We start from the raw sequence: 17808 nt of genomic DNA, 5'->3' as shown, positions 1-17808 counted from the left end.
AGCTTCAGCTCAGGAATTCATGGCAGGAAAACTGAGGGGATGAGGAAGAACGAAGGAGTTCACGTTGAAGGGCAGATCTGGAAGAAAAAGTCCTTGGACAACAGGAGAGTGGAAATAAAACTTCCCAAGAAACAATATGCTTTCAACCAGAAGATTTGAACTTTGGGACAGGGACTGAAGTATCTAGGGCATAGCAGAGCAGTGACTTGGGCTAGGAAGGTGACAACTCGGGGAACTAATGTAGCCTTTAAAAAAAATGTTAAGGGAAAAAAAAAGGAAAAGAATGGTGTCACAGCACAAGTATTCATGTCAGCACAAAGCAGCAGACAACTGCAGAACTTAAAACTATCTGAAGAAGTTTATGGTTAGATTTTTTTTTTAGCATCTCACTTGTGTGAGTAAAGGGGTGGTTTTACATTTTGCCTAATTCAGCGTGATCATGGGTTATGATTTAGAATACATATATGGACCTCCATTCTCTCCTCTCACCTCAATTTTACATTAAATTCTCGCCTTCTGTGCTTCAAATCCAGTGACTGCTGCCACAGAGCAAGTCAGCTCAGCACACTGTTTCTTGATGGAAAGCTACACCTTGAAAAATGCTTGTTGTCCAAATCATGCTAACTGTCCGAAACCTACGACTACAGATTCATTAGACAGGGTACCAAAAAAACAGAGGAATGGGGCCCACTGAAAAGTGGCAGCTTTCAGTTACCCCATGTTAGGTCTAGCGTGAAACCAAAGCTTGAAACAGAGACTGCAAGAAGTTTTCTGATCCCAGCCGCATTCTTTAGTCATGACAGTATGAGGCTGTCTACAAACATTAGACCAATCTGAATTGACCTTGCTTCTCCTCCCCATCAATAGACACTGGGTGTGGAAACCAAATTTCTCTGAATTTACTGGCACCTCCCAACGCAGCTAGTGGCATGACATTCGTTTAAGTGGAAGCCCAGCAATTGAGACTGAGTTACCAGATCTTCTGTTCCCTTTTTCCCCTGTGAGAGCCGACTTTCCACCCCCCTAGAATTCCCCACTACTGAAAAACAGGTAAGAATTTTCTTCAGTGATTCATACAGAAGCACGTATCAATACTACTGCCTTGTCTAAGCTAAACAGTTTATTGAAAAGTATTAAGCACTCAAGAGGTGCTTCCTGACATGTAAATCTAATGAATGTGGGTAACGTGGCAGGGTGATGGTGATGGGGAATACTGCTACTGCTGCTGTACTTTGCCAATTCAAAGAATAACAAACTCAACCTCCAGTATGGAAAAAAACAGGCCAACATATTCTTGCTTTGAAGCAACAATACTAAGAGCCAGCACAGGAAGGACAGCTGAAACAGGACTTGAGTTCTGGTGCTGGAGTAGATTAAAACGTTTTTCTATTCTTCACTGTAAGACGCAGCCTGGGACTACAAATAATGTCTGAATATATCTTCTTCTCTTTTGGGCACTACTGTATCATGGTAATCTCAGTTACATCTTGGCAGACATTACAGTTTTACTGTATGTAAAACAATTGCAATTGCCTGCCCTTATATACTTGAATAAATCAGGCTAGCTATACAAGTATCATAAAAAAACGTGCAGGCAAAACACTGAGAGAAGTTTGCAACGCAGCACAAGCTAACTTGTGACAAACTTGACTAATTGCTAGGCAATAATGAAAAGGGCACAAGAGTACATTTACGCTCTACGCTACCAAGTCCTTACCCGACTGCTGTCACACCTCCTACCAGTACCACTGCAAAACGCCCTCCCTTCAGTCTGCTACTAACCCTCATGTTTAGTGACCACAAGTGATTTTCAGTTCAGCACATACGAACAAAAGGTGTAGAGTGAAGATAGCAAAGAGAACACAATACATACCTTACTCACAGTTCCCACGGACAAACCCAGCTCACTTCCATGCCAGCAGCTCTCTCCCCAGTCACTGAAAGGGAAAAGAGGACACATGCTCAGGGATCTTCAAAAAAACAACCATCACAGCCCATTCTCTCCTTTAAGAGTAAAGGAGCAAGTCCTACATCTAGGTTTCCTTTTTTTTTCATTATCTTTAATTACTTTGGCACACACGACGGAAGTTGGACTGAAAATGAAGACTGCCACGCTGGAATATACATACCCACGCCACTTCCAGGGCAGAACTTTTACTTTAGGACTATTGCTTTGGCAGTTCTGAAGAATGCATTGTTTGAGATTTACCAAGCCAGGATACTCACCAAATGATACACTCAATCTTACCGTCCTTGTACTGAAATAACTCTTAAACATTAGATGGTAGAAGTTGGAGACTGTTATGACTAGTTTATTACACCATGTTATCCATCCAAAGAAAAACAGGGACAGGTTTAAAAAAAAGTACACTGATTTGCCAAGACTGCAATGGGAATCTTATAGGAGGGAGGTGGGGAGAGCGAACCATGCCCCACACTTTAAAAATCCTAAGTGCATTGGAGTAACACAAATTTCTCTTTGTAATCCTAAGTGCATTGGAGTAACACAACCATTTCTCTTTGTAATACAGTTTTAACACATGTGCACAGCTGTACTTGACTAGAAAATAATTGCTTCAGAGGCTCTGGAAAACCTCTCTCAAACAGCAATATAAAGGGTCGGAAGTTGATTTGTAGCTGTCACACTTTTACTCCTACTTCCGTAGGCCACGTTCAAAGAACAAATCATGTGAAGGTTTTAATACAAAAATTTCCATTCCATTTTCTCTTCTGGGTTTTTCAGACTCTAGGGCCTCCTAGACACCAGCAGCACTCTACGGGCACACAGAAGTACCGTTGGGATGCTACGATATCCTGTCAATAAGAGGAAAACGAAACCCAGGAACCTCCCCAAACATAAACTCGAGAATGAATGGGCTTAGGACACAAGTGTTAACACAGCCGGAGTGAAGAAAGTGGGGGGGGAGAGGGAGAGCTGTATATGACACCAACATCTGACGGGATGAGACCAATTACACCAATTAGACCGAGGAAAGAATGACCATAGATGCTCAGATAGTCAGAGTATCACAAAATTGAAGGAGCTCACTGATACAGGTAACAAATTGCACATCCACTTGGTCAACCCTCATCCAATTAACAACCTGCAGAGAAGGGATTTACGATACTGATACAAATAAACGAAAGGAAAGATGCTACAATGTCAGAAGCTTCCCTTACAGTCATTTTCACACAGACAGTTTTAACTTTTCCTTGAATAAAACGTGTCAGCACTACATTTATCATGGCTTTGACATAGAACCAACAAGTCATCCTGCCACCTCTTACAGTACTCATCAACGAGGCCATGTTTAGAATTACTTACTTACAACCACTTAATTTAACGAGGGAACCCGTAACAAGAGTAATATTTCTTTTTAAATAAAGCAGCCAAACTGATATAACTGTAATTAAGATATAATAATAATAAAAGGATAAAAACCACATACATATTACACTGTACTTTTTTTAAAAACAGAATTGTGAGTCTTAGATTGCCTAAAAGGTAAGGACAAAAATGCCTTGGTTTTAAAGCCTCAAGAAGTCAACGGAAGTCTTCTACAAGGATAGTAAACCTGATGAAAAAACGTTTTTTCACGTAATTTCATAAAATAATTTTGCTGAAGCATTCTTCTGACAGCAGTAAGCACGTAACATCAAAATTTAGATACTGAATGTTGGCTTGGGTGGCAGTTTTTTATTTCTTTTTAATCACAAACTGTAAGTGCATGAATTAAATTTATCTATGTATTAAATCTTTACTCCAGAGCAAGTTTTTGGCATTGTTTGGTTTGAATGGGATTTATTTATTTATTATTGGAGACCCAGATACCCTAAAAACACTTTTCATACGTGAAGGTGTGGCCAAGTTAAGAGATGGGTTTCATTTGAAGATTTCTGCTGGCTGGTCCCTAACTGTGTATCACAGAAGCACACACTCAGAAAACAGGACAGATTATTTTAGTAATTTCCTTGCCTTGGTTTATTTACCCCCCTCCAAGTTTCCAACATTTCCTTTAGCATCCTCAAGTGTCCAGAGATCCTTGTTCCCCCACGCATAACGCACCCTCCAGGACAATATTCATCTTCCTTCCTCTACTAGGAAGTAGTTTTATTCCAGATACCCTGGACAATAAAAGGCCAACTTTAAAACTTCCAGCTCTATTTGTCAAGGAAGTCCCTGCTCAACCTTAGCAGGTGGTTAAAGCATTGCAACATGCAATTGACTGTTTGGCCATCAGAACCCTAAGCGGGCTATAAACTGGCTTGCCATGGGCACGGACAGTCGGCAGCTTTTTTTCTAATGTGTGTGCCATTCAAGTAAGAGATGCTGCAGGTATAATTGTTCTATTGTTACCCTTATCCAGTCATCCCCTGAAATTTCAATCCACCTTGAAGATAGAAGAGAAAACCGACACACCCCGCCTTCAAATCATCACGCCAAACTTTACCAAAACTTCCCAACACAGCCTTACAACTGTAATGGAAAGGTAAGCTCCTCACTGCCCCTTCTACACTGCAGCCAGTGAGCAAAGATTAACCTGATAACTGAGACGTTTTCTGGCAAAATTCCCCAGTTAAGCTGCTTTAGCTATTCTTTGCTCATAGCACAATCAAAACACTCCTCCAGTCCTTCTTCCTCTGACTAGTCAACGCAGGAAAATTCGACTGTCCTAGATCTTCGGAAGAAAAAACAGTGTCATCTCTGAGAAATGCATAAGTCTCATCTCGCTGATAAACTTCTCCGTCCAATGGAAATGTTTACATGTCAGTGTTTACATGTTCAAGCCAAATGGCTGCTATTCCAGTGATTACAATGGCTTATTGCCTTCGCTGGTGACTGGGGGAGCCGGCGCACGTCTGAACAGCACACAACCACCCCGACACGATTCGCGAGTCTGGTCTGAACGCGGCAGAGTTCATAGCCCTTCTTTAACAGCCACGCTGCCTCTCAGACGGAGGCTTTCAAAAGGTTCAAGCTCGAGGTGTTCCTGTAAAGCATGCCTGACTGGATGGAAGAGGGAGAATTTAGAGAGACGTTAGGGTTTTAGAGTTACGTTAGGGTTAACATTAAAGTTAGGGTTAACGTTAACCTGGCCCTACCGACAGCTCAGAGAAACCTCTCTCCCAGGTTTGAAACCATCATAAACTAATCCCATCTTACCCAACGGAATAGAAATAAAAACGCAAATTGCAATCACGTTTTCCTTGGAAACTTCTTGTATTGTTGTAAGATCAGAAGAGGGGGGCAAAAATAAAAATATTTTTAAAAAATATCATCCAAGTAGAGCACCTCAGTGCTTCTCCAACAGCTTCCTGACAAAGGAAGGGAAAGTTCCCCGGCAAGTGACAGAAAGTGAATCCCATCTGAATTTAGCTCAGCTCTGTACCTTCCCACTTATAAACAGTTGCAGAAAGAATGAGTTCATCATAATGTGGGTATGGCTGTGTGTAAAGGATGATCTCATTTGAGTAAGGCTAAACAGGGTGTCAACTGCATGGATCAATTGTGCAGTGAAAACATCCTAAGTGTCTCTACAAAGCCACGGAGGGGGTAGAACTCAAGGAACCGCAGTACACGCAGCCCTGCACGCCTAGTTGTAATTGCCGTATATCACAGGAAGCAATAATTTAGGGATGAAACAATCTGTGATGTAGGCTTTTGTCCCGAACCAAAACTAATTTCTCAAAAGTAGATATCCTATTTCCATCTCCCTACCATAAAGGGACTCTGAAGACAACGTGCACTCCGCACATCTATTTGCCTCACCGGAGGGTAGGAAAATAAAGAATTTTGTGCACTGCTTTACGCCAGCGGCTCCTGTATCGTGACATACACGCACTTGGGTATGCACCCACGGCGAGCACAGGCGACAGCAGCAGCAGCTCCTGACTGTGTCCAGGAGCAAATTCTTATTTCCGTGAGTTAGGAACTCACAGGGAGGCAGCCCCGCTGATCAGCTGTTGACAAATAACGTGCCGGTGCATGCAGCAGCAGCAGCAACCACGCTTCTTCTGCCGCCATGCTCCACAAAAACCCTGCTTTTCTGGATCGGCAGGGCCAAAAGGAGCTGAAAGATGGAGCACAGCTTAATTAAGAAGGATAAGGAGAAGTAGTTGACATGCTAGTTTGTGGTAGGAGAGCAAAGGCAAAGAGATGGCATGAGGTTAAGGTACAAAAGGAAACCCCCAATTAAAAGCTCAGCCTTTTGCTTGCAAGATTTAAGACGACTCGTGACTATGTGTTAAATTTCACGTTCACGCAGAGATGTTATCGATATGGCTGTGTGCCTAAATCTAAAATATTTCTTCACACAAGAAACTGCACGCTGCCAAGGGAAAATGGGAGGGGAAGGGGGAGAGGACTGCCGCAGAAGCTAAATTCATTGCTTCGATTCGTTAAATATTAAAGCATCATTTAAACAATTGCAGCACCTTGCTCAGTGACAAGCTCAGATTTAACTGTGTGGAAAATAAGCGTCTCAGATCAGAAATAGAAAAGGCTCACAGAAAATTGAGCTACGGCGACCAGCATTGTTTCTTAATGTCTGCAACCGCTGGATCAGATTGATGGCAGATTCCTGTGTAAGCTGCACGCATCATTTGCCCTCCACAAGGACGACCTGCATTTAAAAATCCCAACGCCCTGACCGACCACCGCGACGTACCTAAGCCCGGTAATGTAAACCGTCCTCACCCCAACGCCATTCGTTTCCCTTGAAGAAGCCACTTAGCCGTGTTTGCACTCCATAAAGCACTCAGAGGAGGGGAGGTAAAATGTACACACGAACCTCACGTTATCTCCCTGGAGCGCCAAGGGAGTGTTTGACAAAGGAACCAGAGGTCGGGAATTGACATGGCCCCATCCATCGCATCCATTTGATGCACACGCATAAAAGAAGAGTCACAGGAACAGTTTTAGGCTCTGGCTCCTAAAAAATGCTCCTTTCAGCCCCAGCACTTACTGATCAGCTTCTGCGCTCCCTCCCCTCTGCTCCATTTATGCCTTCCTTCTCCCCTCCCCTAGCTTTCATTTTGGGGCTGGGGGCTGAGCAACAGAAAGCACAGAGATTAAAAATCGGGTTCCTAACCTGCTTCAGCGCGTGGCCCCGCAGACACCGTCACTGCCAAGGTGACGGCGCACGATGGAAAAAAAATTAAAAAAGCAGATGGGAATACTAGCTTTTCAAGACAGCCCCAATACTAAAAGAAACGTCTGTGTAACCACATCCTCTGTCTTCAGTCTCAGTTCAGCAATGCGTCCAGCAGGAAATAATTAGATTTGGCTTTCCCAGAGTAGGTGTTTGACGGTTTCAGACTGCTGAACAGTTGTTTTTTTTCCCGCTTCCTCTTCAACAGTTTCTCAGGAAAAAGACACTGACCCTCAGGACATGGTTGATAAAAATTCTTTAAAGGCACAGTATTGCGTAACTGCAGTAAGATGTGCTAATTGTTACCTCTTTTTAAGCAGAAGAAATTAACTGTACTCTTCAAAAGGGATCTTACTCATAACACTGAGTTACCAGAAGTAAACAGATAACGAGACAGTCAGATTATGTCATCCAGGACACAGGAAGGACAGCTGAGTGTACAGAGTGAAGACAGAAGACTGAGAATTACTACGAATTGTGCTTTTTGGGTAAAAACCTCGCACGTTCCAAATGAGCGCAACAATTAATCTTGTGATAACGTTTTGGCACGTGCCAAGAACGGATCTGCTTTTACTCTAACATCCAAAGCTTTTTGCTCTGATCCTCCCCTATATCTAGTAACAGCCCCCTTTTCCCCCCCACCGTACACCACACAACAGGGGAATCACGGTGAAGGAAATCCAGCAGGGCTTTTTTTGTTTTCACTAAATTACGGGCTATTTTGATTGCCTGAACGTGCATTTCACCTGGAGATTCCGAGGTGAAAGGGTCCGTGAAAAGCAATGCTGCTTCACCATCACAAGCAAGCACTTCTCCCCAAACCCAAGAGTTTCCCATTATTTCATACCGAAGGGGAAGAGAAGTTAGCATTCTATGAGAGCATGCTTTTGGACAGCTGCCATATCCTCTCAGCCCCACGTAAAAACGTCTTCTGCACTCCCTCTCTTTGCATTGTATTTAATGATCTGCTTGCTGCCTAAGGACTTTTGTGTTTGGTTGTTGGTGTTTTGTTTTCCCCGCACACTAATATTAGAGCGGGGATGTTTCAGCCTCAGCTGAATGGAAACGAAAGCTGCTTCTGCAACTGCTGGAATCAGCCCACAAAGCACTACTTACGTTTTGTACGGAGCAGTATGATGCCCGAGAAGCCACAACTGGCAGTATTTCACTGTATTCTCCTGAATTCACATTTGGTATCTAAATTACGAGTGAGGAAGGACTCGGCAAGTTAATATCTGGTGATTAAGAAGAGCAAATTCACCCACTTGTGAAAAGCTTATGGCATTCGCTTCACTGAGTCTCTTTCTCCTTTCAGCAGAAAGCCCAAATCCAAAGAACAGAAAAGGAGCTCGCAGTCAGCTTCAGATCACACACTTATGTTTAAATCTATTGTTAGCCTCTACTTAATCACAACTATTAGCTCACTCGTATAATGACTGCAGCAAATGAGAACAAGCGGGTACCCCCTCATTTCCTCTCCAGAAGCGACCGAAGTATTTTTAGAAAGGCTTATGAAGACCCAAAGGCACCGCACGGCTGGCAGTGCTACGGGACAGATTTTAACGGTGTCTTTACTGAAACTCACTGATGTTTTCTGTGCGAGCAGCGAGGTATGCTTTGAAATTGGTGTTGGAGGCGTGTATTTACCTGGAAGTAAAACCAACACATGTATTGAAAGCTTTTTTTCAGTAAGTCAGCTAAGGCACGGCTAACTCACCTTGAACGTCAAACGCAAATTTAAAGAGAGATTTGCATGCTGAGTTTGCCCAGGGCCTGAGCTAGAAACGGCTGGATGGACACATTTGGCCCCAAATAACCACATTTTACGTTCTCTTAATGCTCAGAGCCACATCTTCAGATCTTACCAAGAAATAAAAGGCACGTTTCGGGTTCCCAGATCCCGCAAAGAAGCTACAGCTTTACCCAGAAGCATCGTTAAGACCTCAAAACCTACTTACCACCGAGGGAAGGCTACCGTGCCGCTTCGGGACCAAGCCCCTGATGCTGTAGGGCACGGCCAGGACACCAAAAGGAAGCGGTGCCGCGACGACAAGACCCCAAAACCCACCGCGGGGTCCGTCCTGACCCCAGAAGGGCCCCACAAGGACACAGCCGGGGCGATGCGGGGTGTGCGGGAGGGGTCCCAGCAGGGTGTGTGCCACCTGGGCAGCACGGAAGGGGTCGTGGGCCATATAAAAGGGGCCGGGGGGCCATATAGAGGGGTCGGGGGGCCATATAGAGGGGCCGGGGGGCCATATAGAGGGGTCGGGGGGCCATATAGAGGGGGCCGGGGGCCCCACCAGCGAGCGGGGCCATATAAAGGGACGCCCCTCTGGCAGCCCCCCGGCCCCGCACCTCTATTTTGGGGTAAAACCCAGCCTGGCAGGGGGCGTGAGGGGAGGCACCAAGCCCGGCACGCTGCCGTCACCGCCCCCGCGCTTGAAAATTGGGCTAAAACCCAGCAAAAACGGGTAAAAAAAAAAGAAAATCTTATATCCAATTTTTTTTTGCTTTCTCCGGGAGGGGGTTTGGCGGGGTGGCGGTGCCCTCTCCCCCGCCCCCCCCCCGGTCCCTCCTGCCCCGCCGCCGCCCCGCACTCACCCGCTCACGGCTCCATCGCGCTCCGGCCCCGCCCGCCCCTGGCGGAGCCGCCGCCGCCGAGCACGCGCCCCCCCCCCGCGGGCAGCCCGGCCTCGCCGCCGCCGCCCGGCGCCTCGCAACCGCGGAAGCGCCCGCCCCCCGCCTCCCGGCCTTCGCCGGCCTCCGCCAATCAGCGGGGAGACGAGAGGGTGAGCGCCACGGCGGCCCGCCAATGGGGGGAGAGCACCTGGGGAAGCTAACGGGCCCGAGGCAGGGCGAAGGGGAGGGGGGCGGGGACGGAGCGGGGTGACTGACAGGGCCGGCAGCCAATGGGGAGGAGGGGAGTGATGTCATTGGCGGAGGGAGGGGAGGGGAGGGCGAGGCGGGGTGGGGAAGGGAGGGGGCGCCTCTTAAAGCGCCAGCGCTGCGCCTGTGGCCCTGGGGGGGGCGTTATTGTCACTGATGTCGGTGTTGGTTTGGGACCCCGGGGGGGCGGCCCAGAGCTCCCCAGGGCAGGTGGCAGGGGGACAGCGAGTGCTGCCCGCGCCCAGCCCGTGACCTCTGGCGGCTGGTAGTTCCCAGCAGCGCCGTTTTGGGGGGAGAAAGGTGCCTTTTCTTCCAACAGAGCCCCATTTCCCTCCTCCAAGCGGGGAACAACAAAAAAAAAAGGGGGGAGGGGGGAAGAGATCAAAATGGGGGGCGCCTCCGCGCCCAGGGCGAGGGCTGAGCGGGGTGGGATGGCGCCACAGGCGGCGGGGCCGGCGGTGGGCCCTGGCCTTGCGCCCCGAAAGGCGCCGTGCCCGCAGGTGGGCTGCCTCGCACGGGGCATGGCTCGGAGCAAAGGGGGGGCACAAACATACAGAATAACTAAGGGTGTAACGGGGGCAAGACGTGCCCCTCTTTGTCCCCCCCTCCAGTAGCCGAAAGCACTGGAGGCCATGATATAACCGCACAGCAATGCACGTGAAGTAGTTAGGAAAAAATGCTTGTGCCACGCGCGATTAACCTATAAAACTGATGATACGAGGCTCGATGAGACGGGAGTGCTGAGAAGGACCAAGGAGTTCGCCAGTTCCTGCCAGCCCACCAGTATCTCACCCTAGTTTCCAGCCCTGGCATTTACGGCTCTTTGCTTTTCGTTCCCAAGGACCCAGTTCGGCTCTGGCTGTGCACATAAATCTCGATCGTAACATAATTCTTCTCCATGTTCTTTGGCAGGGTTAGCCCTCCAGAGGTAGTTTAGTGAAAGAGTAAAGTCAAAAGCATGAAATGTTCCCATGGATGGTGGTATTTCTGGGAGTCTTAGGTTTAATGACAAGTCAGGAATATTTACCTTCCTTTTCTCCCATGTTTCCTAAGAATAGCACGTTAGGGATCTGAGAGAAATGATCCTAGCAGATCAGAAAGTGCGGTTGTCTTTTTGGTTCACGTTGCCGGTTTTACCAGCAATGGTGTCTTGCTTGTTCTTGAAATCATTTGCTTAGGATCCTTGTTAATGGATCTGTTTACGGTGCAAAGGGAGAAATGATGTGCCCAAATGCATGCCACAAATTGATGGCAGAGCTCACAGCTATGCCAGGATTTCCAATTCACAAGCCGGAGTGCTACTCGCCTAGCCATATCCTCCTTCAAACAGATGAACATTTAAAAGATGGAAATCGTTCCCTTCATTTCTGTGATTAGGTTTCATGGCTTTATTAACGCCACTACTGATTTACATACTCTACATATTACTGATTGCTTTCAGTGTCTAGTACTGCGGATTTCTACAGTTCCAAGGGTATTTACAGACCTTGATAAACATACAGTGGAGAAAAACAGAGAGAAATATGCTTGCCATAAAAGCTTACTGTTTTCATCAGGAATAATCAAAAGTGAAGGATGCATATTACATATAAGCCGTATTTCGTTTTAGTTTTGAAGGCCCGTTTGTTATTTTCAGTAGCTTTCAGTTTTCTTAAAATTTATAATGAATGAACTAAATTCATATTTTATGAACATATGAGTAAGAACAGTCTGTGCTATTTGTTAGGGAAGCACATCAAGTATATTAAATGTCTTCCATTTGATTTAATGCTAGATGAATGTTTACATTCAGCAAAGAAAACACCAGTGAAGTATAACAGAATACAGCAGAACTCAACCTAGTTGGAGTGAAACTCATTCTAAGTGCAGTTCTGAACTCAGCTGCAGAATTATAAAATCAAGTTACTTTTGGGTGCCTACCATGAGCAACGGAGCTCGGAGTCTTGCACGGAAATGTTTTGATTTTCCAGACTTGATGTCTTAGTCATCACTGACAGTTTTGCATTTAGATTTCACTTCTCTTTAAAGAAAAGCACGAGGAGTGTGGAAAAAAAGCACCAAAAGAGAACAAAGCTAAAAGGTGTCCCTAAGAATGTTTCTAAAGATAAAGTTCTTAAAATGGCTCAACACTCAGCTTAACATTAAAGCCTGAATGGCCTCCAGCCATTTAAAGATGACTCTGCTTAAAATCGTAAGCTATTGAAGAAACCTCAATGAGCCAACAACTCTGAACGTGCCTAAGAATATTTATTGTCTTGCCTTGTGTTGGTGGACAAATTAAATAGGAAAGAACCTGGTGGGCACAGCGAGCTGATCCAGCTTAAAATATATATGTACAAATTTTGCAACGAATGAATTCTGCGAGCTTCGCTTCTGAGCAGTTACACGCATCTTAGCAGCTCAGCAGATCCCAAGTTTTCCAGAGGTTTGCATGGGCCACAAAATGGGCGCCACGGCCAGGCTCCTGCAAGACACCAACCTGGGCTGCCAGGCGAGCCACCTCTGTGGTGTTTTTCTCCCAGCAGCTCTGGCAAGATGTACACAGAGAGCTTCTGCTGAGCCAGAATTGCCTGCATCAAGGATGGATGAGCTCCTGTGCCAGACAGAATAATGCCAGTCACTCAGTCACTGGAGCTCGGCAGATCTCTGCGTGGCCTCGCGCCAGAGCCTACGGAGCCCACGTTTCTCTCGCAGGCTGCATGAGCAGAGGTTGACGAGGAGGGTGAGCCTTCAGGGATGGGCAGGGAGAGGAAGAGGAGGGTGCAGAAGCAGGTACTGGAGTTCAAGCACATGTATTAGGGTGCAGAGGAGGAGGACTGGGCTCTGGGGGCTGGAGACTGGGCTCCTAATGGAGAGCAGAGTCCTGCTGTGTTTACACTGCTGTGTGTTGTAAAACTAGGAGGGGATGGTATGTTCTCAGTCTTGTTTAATCACGTCCTGACAAGCAAGAATAAGAGGCGATGGGAGGAAACATCTGACATGATTCCTTGCCTTCAGAGAAGCCAGCCACACTCACATTTTTAACTGAATCATGTTCTTTGCGTGGTTTCGTTCTTATTTTCCACGTCCTGCACATCAATTGCTGGCTGCTGTCGTATAATTCCCTTGGTACAAATGCATTTTGAGAAAGAAGAGAGGACATAAACCTCTTAGAGAAGTAGTTTGATGTCCACGTTCAAAGCATTACAGACAACCGTTTCTTCTATCTCAGTAAGGATTTTCTGGAAAGATCCTTTTCTTTCTGGCAAACAGTAAGCACAAGAATTTCTGATTTAAAAAAAAAATGTTTGAGGAAGTGGTAAGTGCATATAAGAAGTGTGTGGAATGGTATCAGAGTTCAACTGTAATAATTACAGTGTCTTCTGTCAAAGAAGACATAAATTATTAAGTTAAGGCTGTGGCTTTCAAGTCGGGCCCCACAGGTAGGAAAGACTTTACCGTAGGGAACAACGCACTTCACAAACTCCTTGATGCAAAAGCGCCGTGATCAAAGCGCGCTGTGGTTCCCGGGAAAAGCTGAAGGTTGGCCACAATCTTTCGGGCCGAAAGGATGGGGACAGCAACTCACTCGAGAAATTCTGGGGTTATTGTAGTATTTTCCTGCTTCCCGTAGGTGGAGCCACACTCACGATGTCCAGCTGCATGTGACTCACCGGCAATGCACGCAGCTTCCCCAAACCTCAGAGGAGGGCTGCAGTAGGAGGGTTTCGTGCCGTGTGTGTCTCCAAGCCCCATTTCCTGCCCACTGCCCCGGGCTGGCTCCCTGAGTCTGTTTCACTGCCTCCCAGGTCTGTTCCCGCAGTATTGCAATAGGCAACGACACAGGAAATCGCTAATCCTACGCTGGCCTTCCTGTGCAGCTTGAGGCGACGTGTTCTTCAGATGTGACGAATATTACCTTCCTAACCGCACAGCGTGTGAAAATTTGGGCTTTTGGTCTGTTCGTAATGACTGGATAAAGCATTAGAAGAAGGCTTAGGAAACATGTTTGTCACAGAATCATAGAATCACCTAGGTTGGAAAAGACCTTCAAGATCACCAAGTCCAACCATCAGTGTGACCTACCGAGTCCCATCACTAACCCATGTCGCTCAGTGCCACGTCCACACGTCTCTTGAATCCCTCCAGGCATGGGGACTCCACCACTTCCCTGGGCAGCCTGTTCCAATGCTTAGCCACCCTCTCTGTGAATAAATGATACCTAATATCAAATCTAAACCTCCCCTGGGATAACTTGAGACCGTTTCCTCGTGTCCTAGTTTTGGAGGCTTCTTCCCTCCACTGCCGCATCGTGATATTGGGCAAAGCTTTGACCTACCAGGTCTGATGACTGTGGCCTTCCCCTGTAAACTGTTTGGGATCTACAGATGCAATACAATGACTGGCAATAGAAAGTAGGTTTCCTTGCGTTGGACTTGAGGCAACCCTTTTGCCAGGCTTTTAATGTTTAAACGAGAGAGCAAAACAGATGATTTTCTCAGAAAGATGTTAAATTTAGAGGGCCGGGTTTGTTATCCTGCTATTCGGTGTTCAGATCTGATCTCAGAAGAACTGAAACACTGAGATTATGTGTCAGTAATATCCCAGTGATCCAAATACATGACTACCGGGAGAAGAGGTCTGTATTCAGTTTTATATCCCCATGATTTAACACCTAAGGTTGCATTTGCGCTGGTTGCTGTAGCTTATCTGTTCCTCAGAGGCACATGGAGTGCAGCAAGAGCTTGTGAAAAGCAACTGAGGGAGCTGGGGAGGGGTTTCTGGTGCATCCTTTACCAGCAGCTTGCTGTGAAGAAGGAAGAGGTGCAGCAGCCCCGTGGGGTCGTGCTCTGGCAGAGGTGCCAGAGGACAGCGTGCCGTCCCAGAGCCACCCAGAGGCCCAGCAGAGGCCAGGTGCCACCGAGACCTCAAGGGCTTCAAAGCAAGAAGACCGTGAAGGCTGAACTTAGCACAGGATGGCAATCACTATCAGCTGGGAAAGTATTTCCTCAGTGTTTTGCTCTTGCCCGTCACCCTAGCTGCATTAAATAGTCCCCTGAGGAGGAATTCAGCAGTGCCAAGATGAATACGCTTCACAGGAGAGCACGGGAAGTTGTGGGGCATGACAGCGGCGCACGTTGAATATTTGCCAACCTGGCTGCAGGCTTGTCTCCTGCCTCGGTCTGCCTCTGTCTCCTTACCACAAACCGACTGCCCTGCCTGGGATCTCCAAAACCCTCTGCAGTCTGGGCAGGATCTGTTAGGATAATGTTCAGCCTTCCGGCCTTAATGACAGGATTTACAGTTGTGATAATGAACGTTTTAAAATGTACTTTAAAATATATATTAAAAGCAGTGGAGGGGGAAGCTCTGGAGAGAAATCAGAGTATTCTGATTTATGTCTGGGAAAAGGGGAATCAAATGAAAGGAAAAAAGAGCGAGTGCTAATGCCATCTGGGGAATGCAGCCTCTCAGGCCTGATTTTCCTACGGAATAAAAAAAAAAAAAAAAAGGCAAGAACAAGGGAAGCAGGACTGAAGTTCACTTCTAAAGAGAGCACAGACCAACTCTTCCTCTCCGGCGCACTACAGCTGCCTCCCAGCTTCTCTGCCCCCGTGCACCGCTGCAGCTGAGCAGGTGAAGCCGCTTGAATTTGCTCCCAAGGAAAGTCATCCTGGTGGGGCAGAGCTGCCAAGGGCTCTTCTAAATGCTGGCAAGGCAGCGAGTGAAGGGCTCCCGGCCAGGGCTCACCCGATGGCAGCCACGTAATCCAGAGCTCTGCCTGCGGGGGGTTAATTAACACCGGGGTCTGCTCAGTATCTTGGATGCCGATCCTCTGCAACCCCTTCTGCTTGGAGCGAGCCATTTATCAGAGGCAGGGTTAAACGCCTGCCTCGTTAGAGGGCCTGATGAGAAAGCGCTCCCTGCAGAGCCGATTTCTGCAGAAATGTGCCTGGTACCAGTACATAACGTCAGCTCTGCCCGGGATATCCTGGGGATCTCATCTTGTCGAGCGCTCAAAGAAGGGAGCAAAACAGAAAAGCAGAAAATAATAAAGACTGTGAAGGTGCTGTATGGGTTGCTGCTTACTCCTGTCCTGCATGAGGACTCGGCAAACCTGAATGGTGGCACATTGTAAAAATGGGTAACAGGAGAGGTGTTTTTTGCAGAGTAATGTTATGTGTGTACGGGAAATTTATTTATTACAGAGTAATGTTTTTTGTCAGAGTTTCACAGACCGTCATTGAGAGCAAGTCAGCTTAAGTCTTAAACAGGATTATAGTGGGAAAAAAAAAAAAAAAAAGGATAATTAGAGGCTCTTGCTTTTATTATCTCTTTCATGTTTGAGGGATAAAATTCCAATAGCTTCGGGGTGTACAGCAACCTCAGAAAGCCCGTGTCTAGAAGTAACTTCTTGTGTGGGCAAATTATCCCATTCTTCTCTTGAACTTTTCCGGGTGTAATCTTCCGCTGCTTTCTATCATAGATTGAGCAGTAGCCCGCAGGGGTATTTATTTCTGTGAGTTCGTTACTGCTGAGGTGCCTTAGTAAAGGCATGAGCTGGAATTGAAAGGCTGCTTTCAGGCGACTTTAATTGGCAGAAAAACAGAGTGTGATGGATGTAGATAGGGGTATACTGACCAAGATGTTTTTTTCCAGCACTTGATTCCATCCCAAATACAAGAAAATAAATATTACATCTGTATTTTGTGACTATGATTCTGTTTTCACAGCAACCCAGTATATGGAGCAGCTGTTAGGTTAGTATTGTCCCACCTTGTATCTTGGGGATTGTCTGTCTCCTGGACACTGTCTGCATCTCTATTGCCTTTTCTGCTGTAGTGATATCCAGCTTCCTCTGGTGACACCGTGTCCCAGACATCTTCCTCCTCAGACTTTCCATAGTGATTTTGCCAGGAGACAGGGAACAAGCCAAAGACTGGAAGTATTTGCTTAAAGGGGGGGTATCCCGTGTTGGGTACAGATGCCTCAAGTCCAGAAAAGCTCTAAGGGGTATTTAATTTTCCCTGCTGAATCCATGCTTGAAAACGTCTGAAATGTATAATTTGGTGGAATGACAACTATGGAAGGGAATGAGGTGATTATTCATGAAACTTTGGAGAACCTAAATGTCAAGGAAGGAGGAGTGGCTGTGATGGTACTAGTGTGATAGCCAGGAGTACTGAAGCGAACTCGAGAAAAGAAAAATTTTGGCTCAATACAAGGAACAAAAATATAAGCTAAATAAAGCAGCCTAAAATAAGTAACTGCATAAAGCCTAAGAAACCAAACAAAACCTTTCCTCCAAGCAGTTATTTTGGAAGAGGAAAAGTACCAGCTACCACCAGTTCTCTACAAGCGTGAAGCTTGTTGTGAATTTTTTTTATATGGGAGCCACTCAAAAAATTATGGTGATGGTGGCTGCCTACCAGGGAAAGAGCCAACAATAATCTTTGCTTGATCGGACTAATCCCCAAAAGGGAGGTGCTGAACCCCCTCAGAAGCAGTAAATTAAAATCAAACAGGAACCTGGCACGTGTGGTACGTGACGCATGTAGTGGCACACTCTTCTGTTGGGCATTGCGCGTAGAGGGCAGACACATCATCGTTTGCTGTTTCTAAAATCATAAGCCTATAAAAAGAACTTTTTCCAGTTATGGAGACAAATAAACTTGACAACAGTGATTTGTCTTATTACAGAACCAGTGCTATTTTTCTCTTTTTCTGTTTCCTCCTTTCCCTGGTGAGCTTTAAGTGCAGATAAAAGTGGTTGTCTGATGCAGGCAAGAGT

The 17808-nt window shown here is 46.4% G+C and overlaps 1 protein-coding gene across 1 annotated transcript in view; it reads right to left on the bottom strand.

The window, feature by feature from the left end:
- The window catches only part of LOC136789821 (uncharacterized), a 36576-nt gene extending 18978 nt beyond the window's left edge, over positions 1–17598 (bottom strand). The window contains exons 1-3 of the mRNA XM_066991146.1: positions 17563–17598; positions 9110–9726; positions 1874–1937 (exon numbers count right to left, since the gene is read on the bottom strand). Coding sequence (XP_066847247.1) covers positions 1874–1937; positions 9110–9726; positions 17563–17598 — 717 coding nt within the window. The remainder of the gene's footprint in view (positions 1–1873; positions 1938–9109; positions 9727–17562) is intronic.
- Between the last annotated feature and the right edge of the window lie 210 nt (positions 17599–17808).

Source organism: Anser cygnoides, chromosome 1 (genome assembly GCF_040182565.1).
Source record: "Anser cygnoides isolate HZ-2024a breed goose chromosome 1, Taihu_goose_T2T_genome, whole genome shotgun sequence".
Taxonomy (NCBI): domain Eukaryota; kingdom Metazoa; phylum Chordata; class Aves; order Anseriformes; family Anatidae; genus Anser; species Anser cygnoides.
Note: the sequence above shows the minus strand (reverse complement) of the source record. Positions and strands in the feature narration are given on the sequence as shown.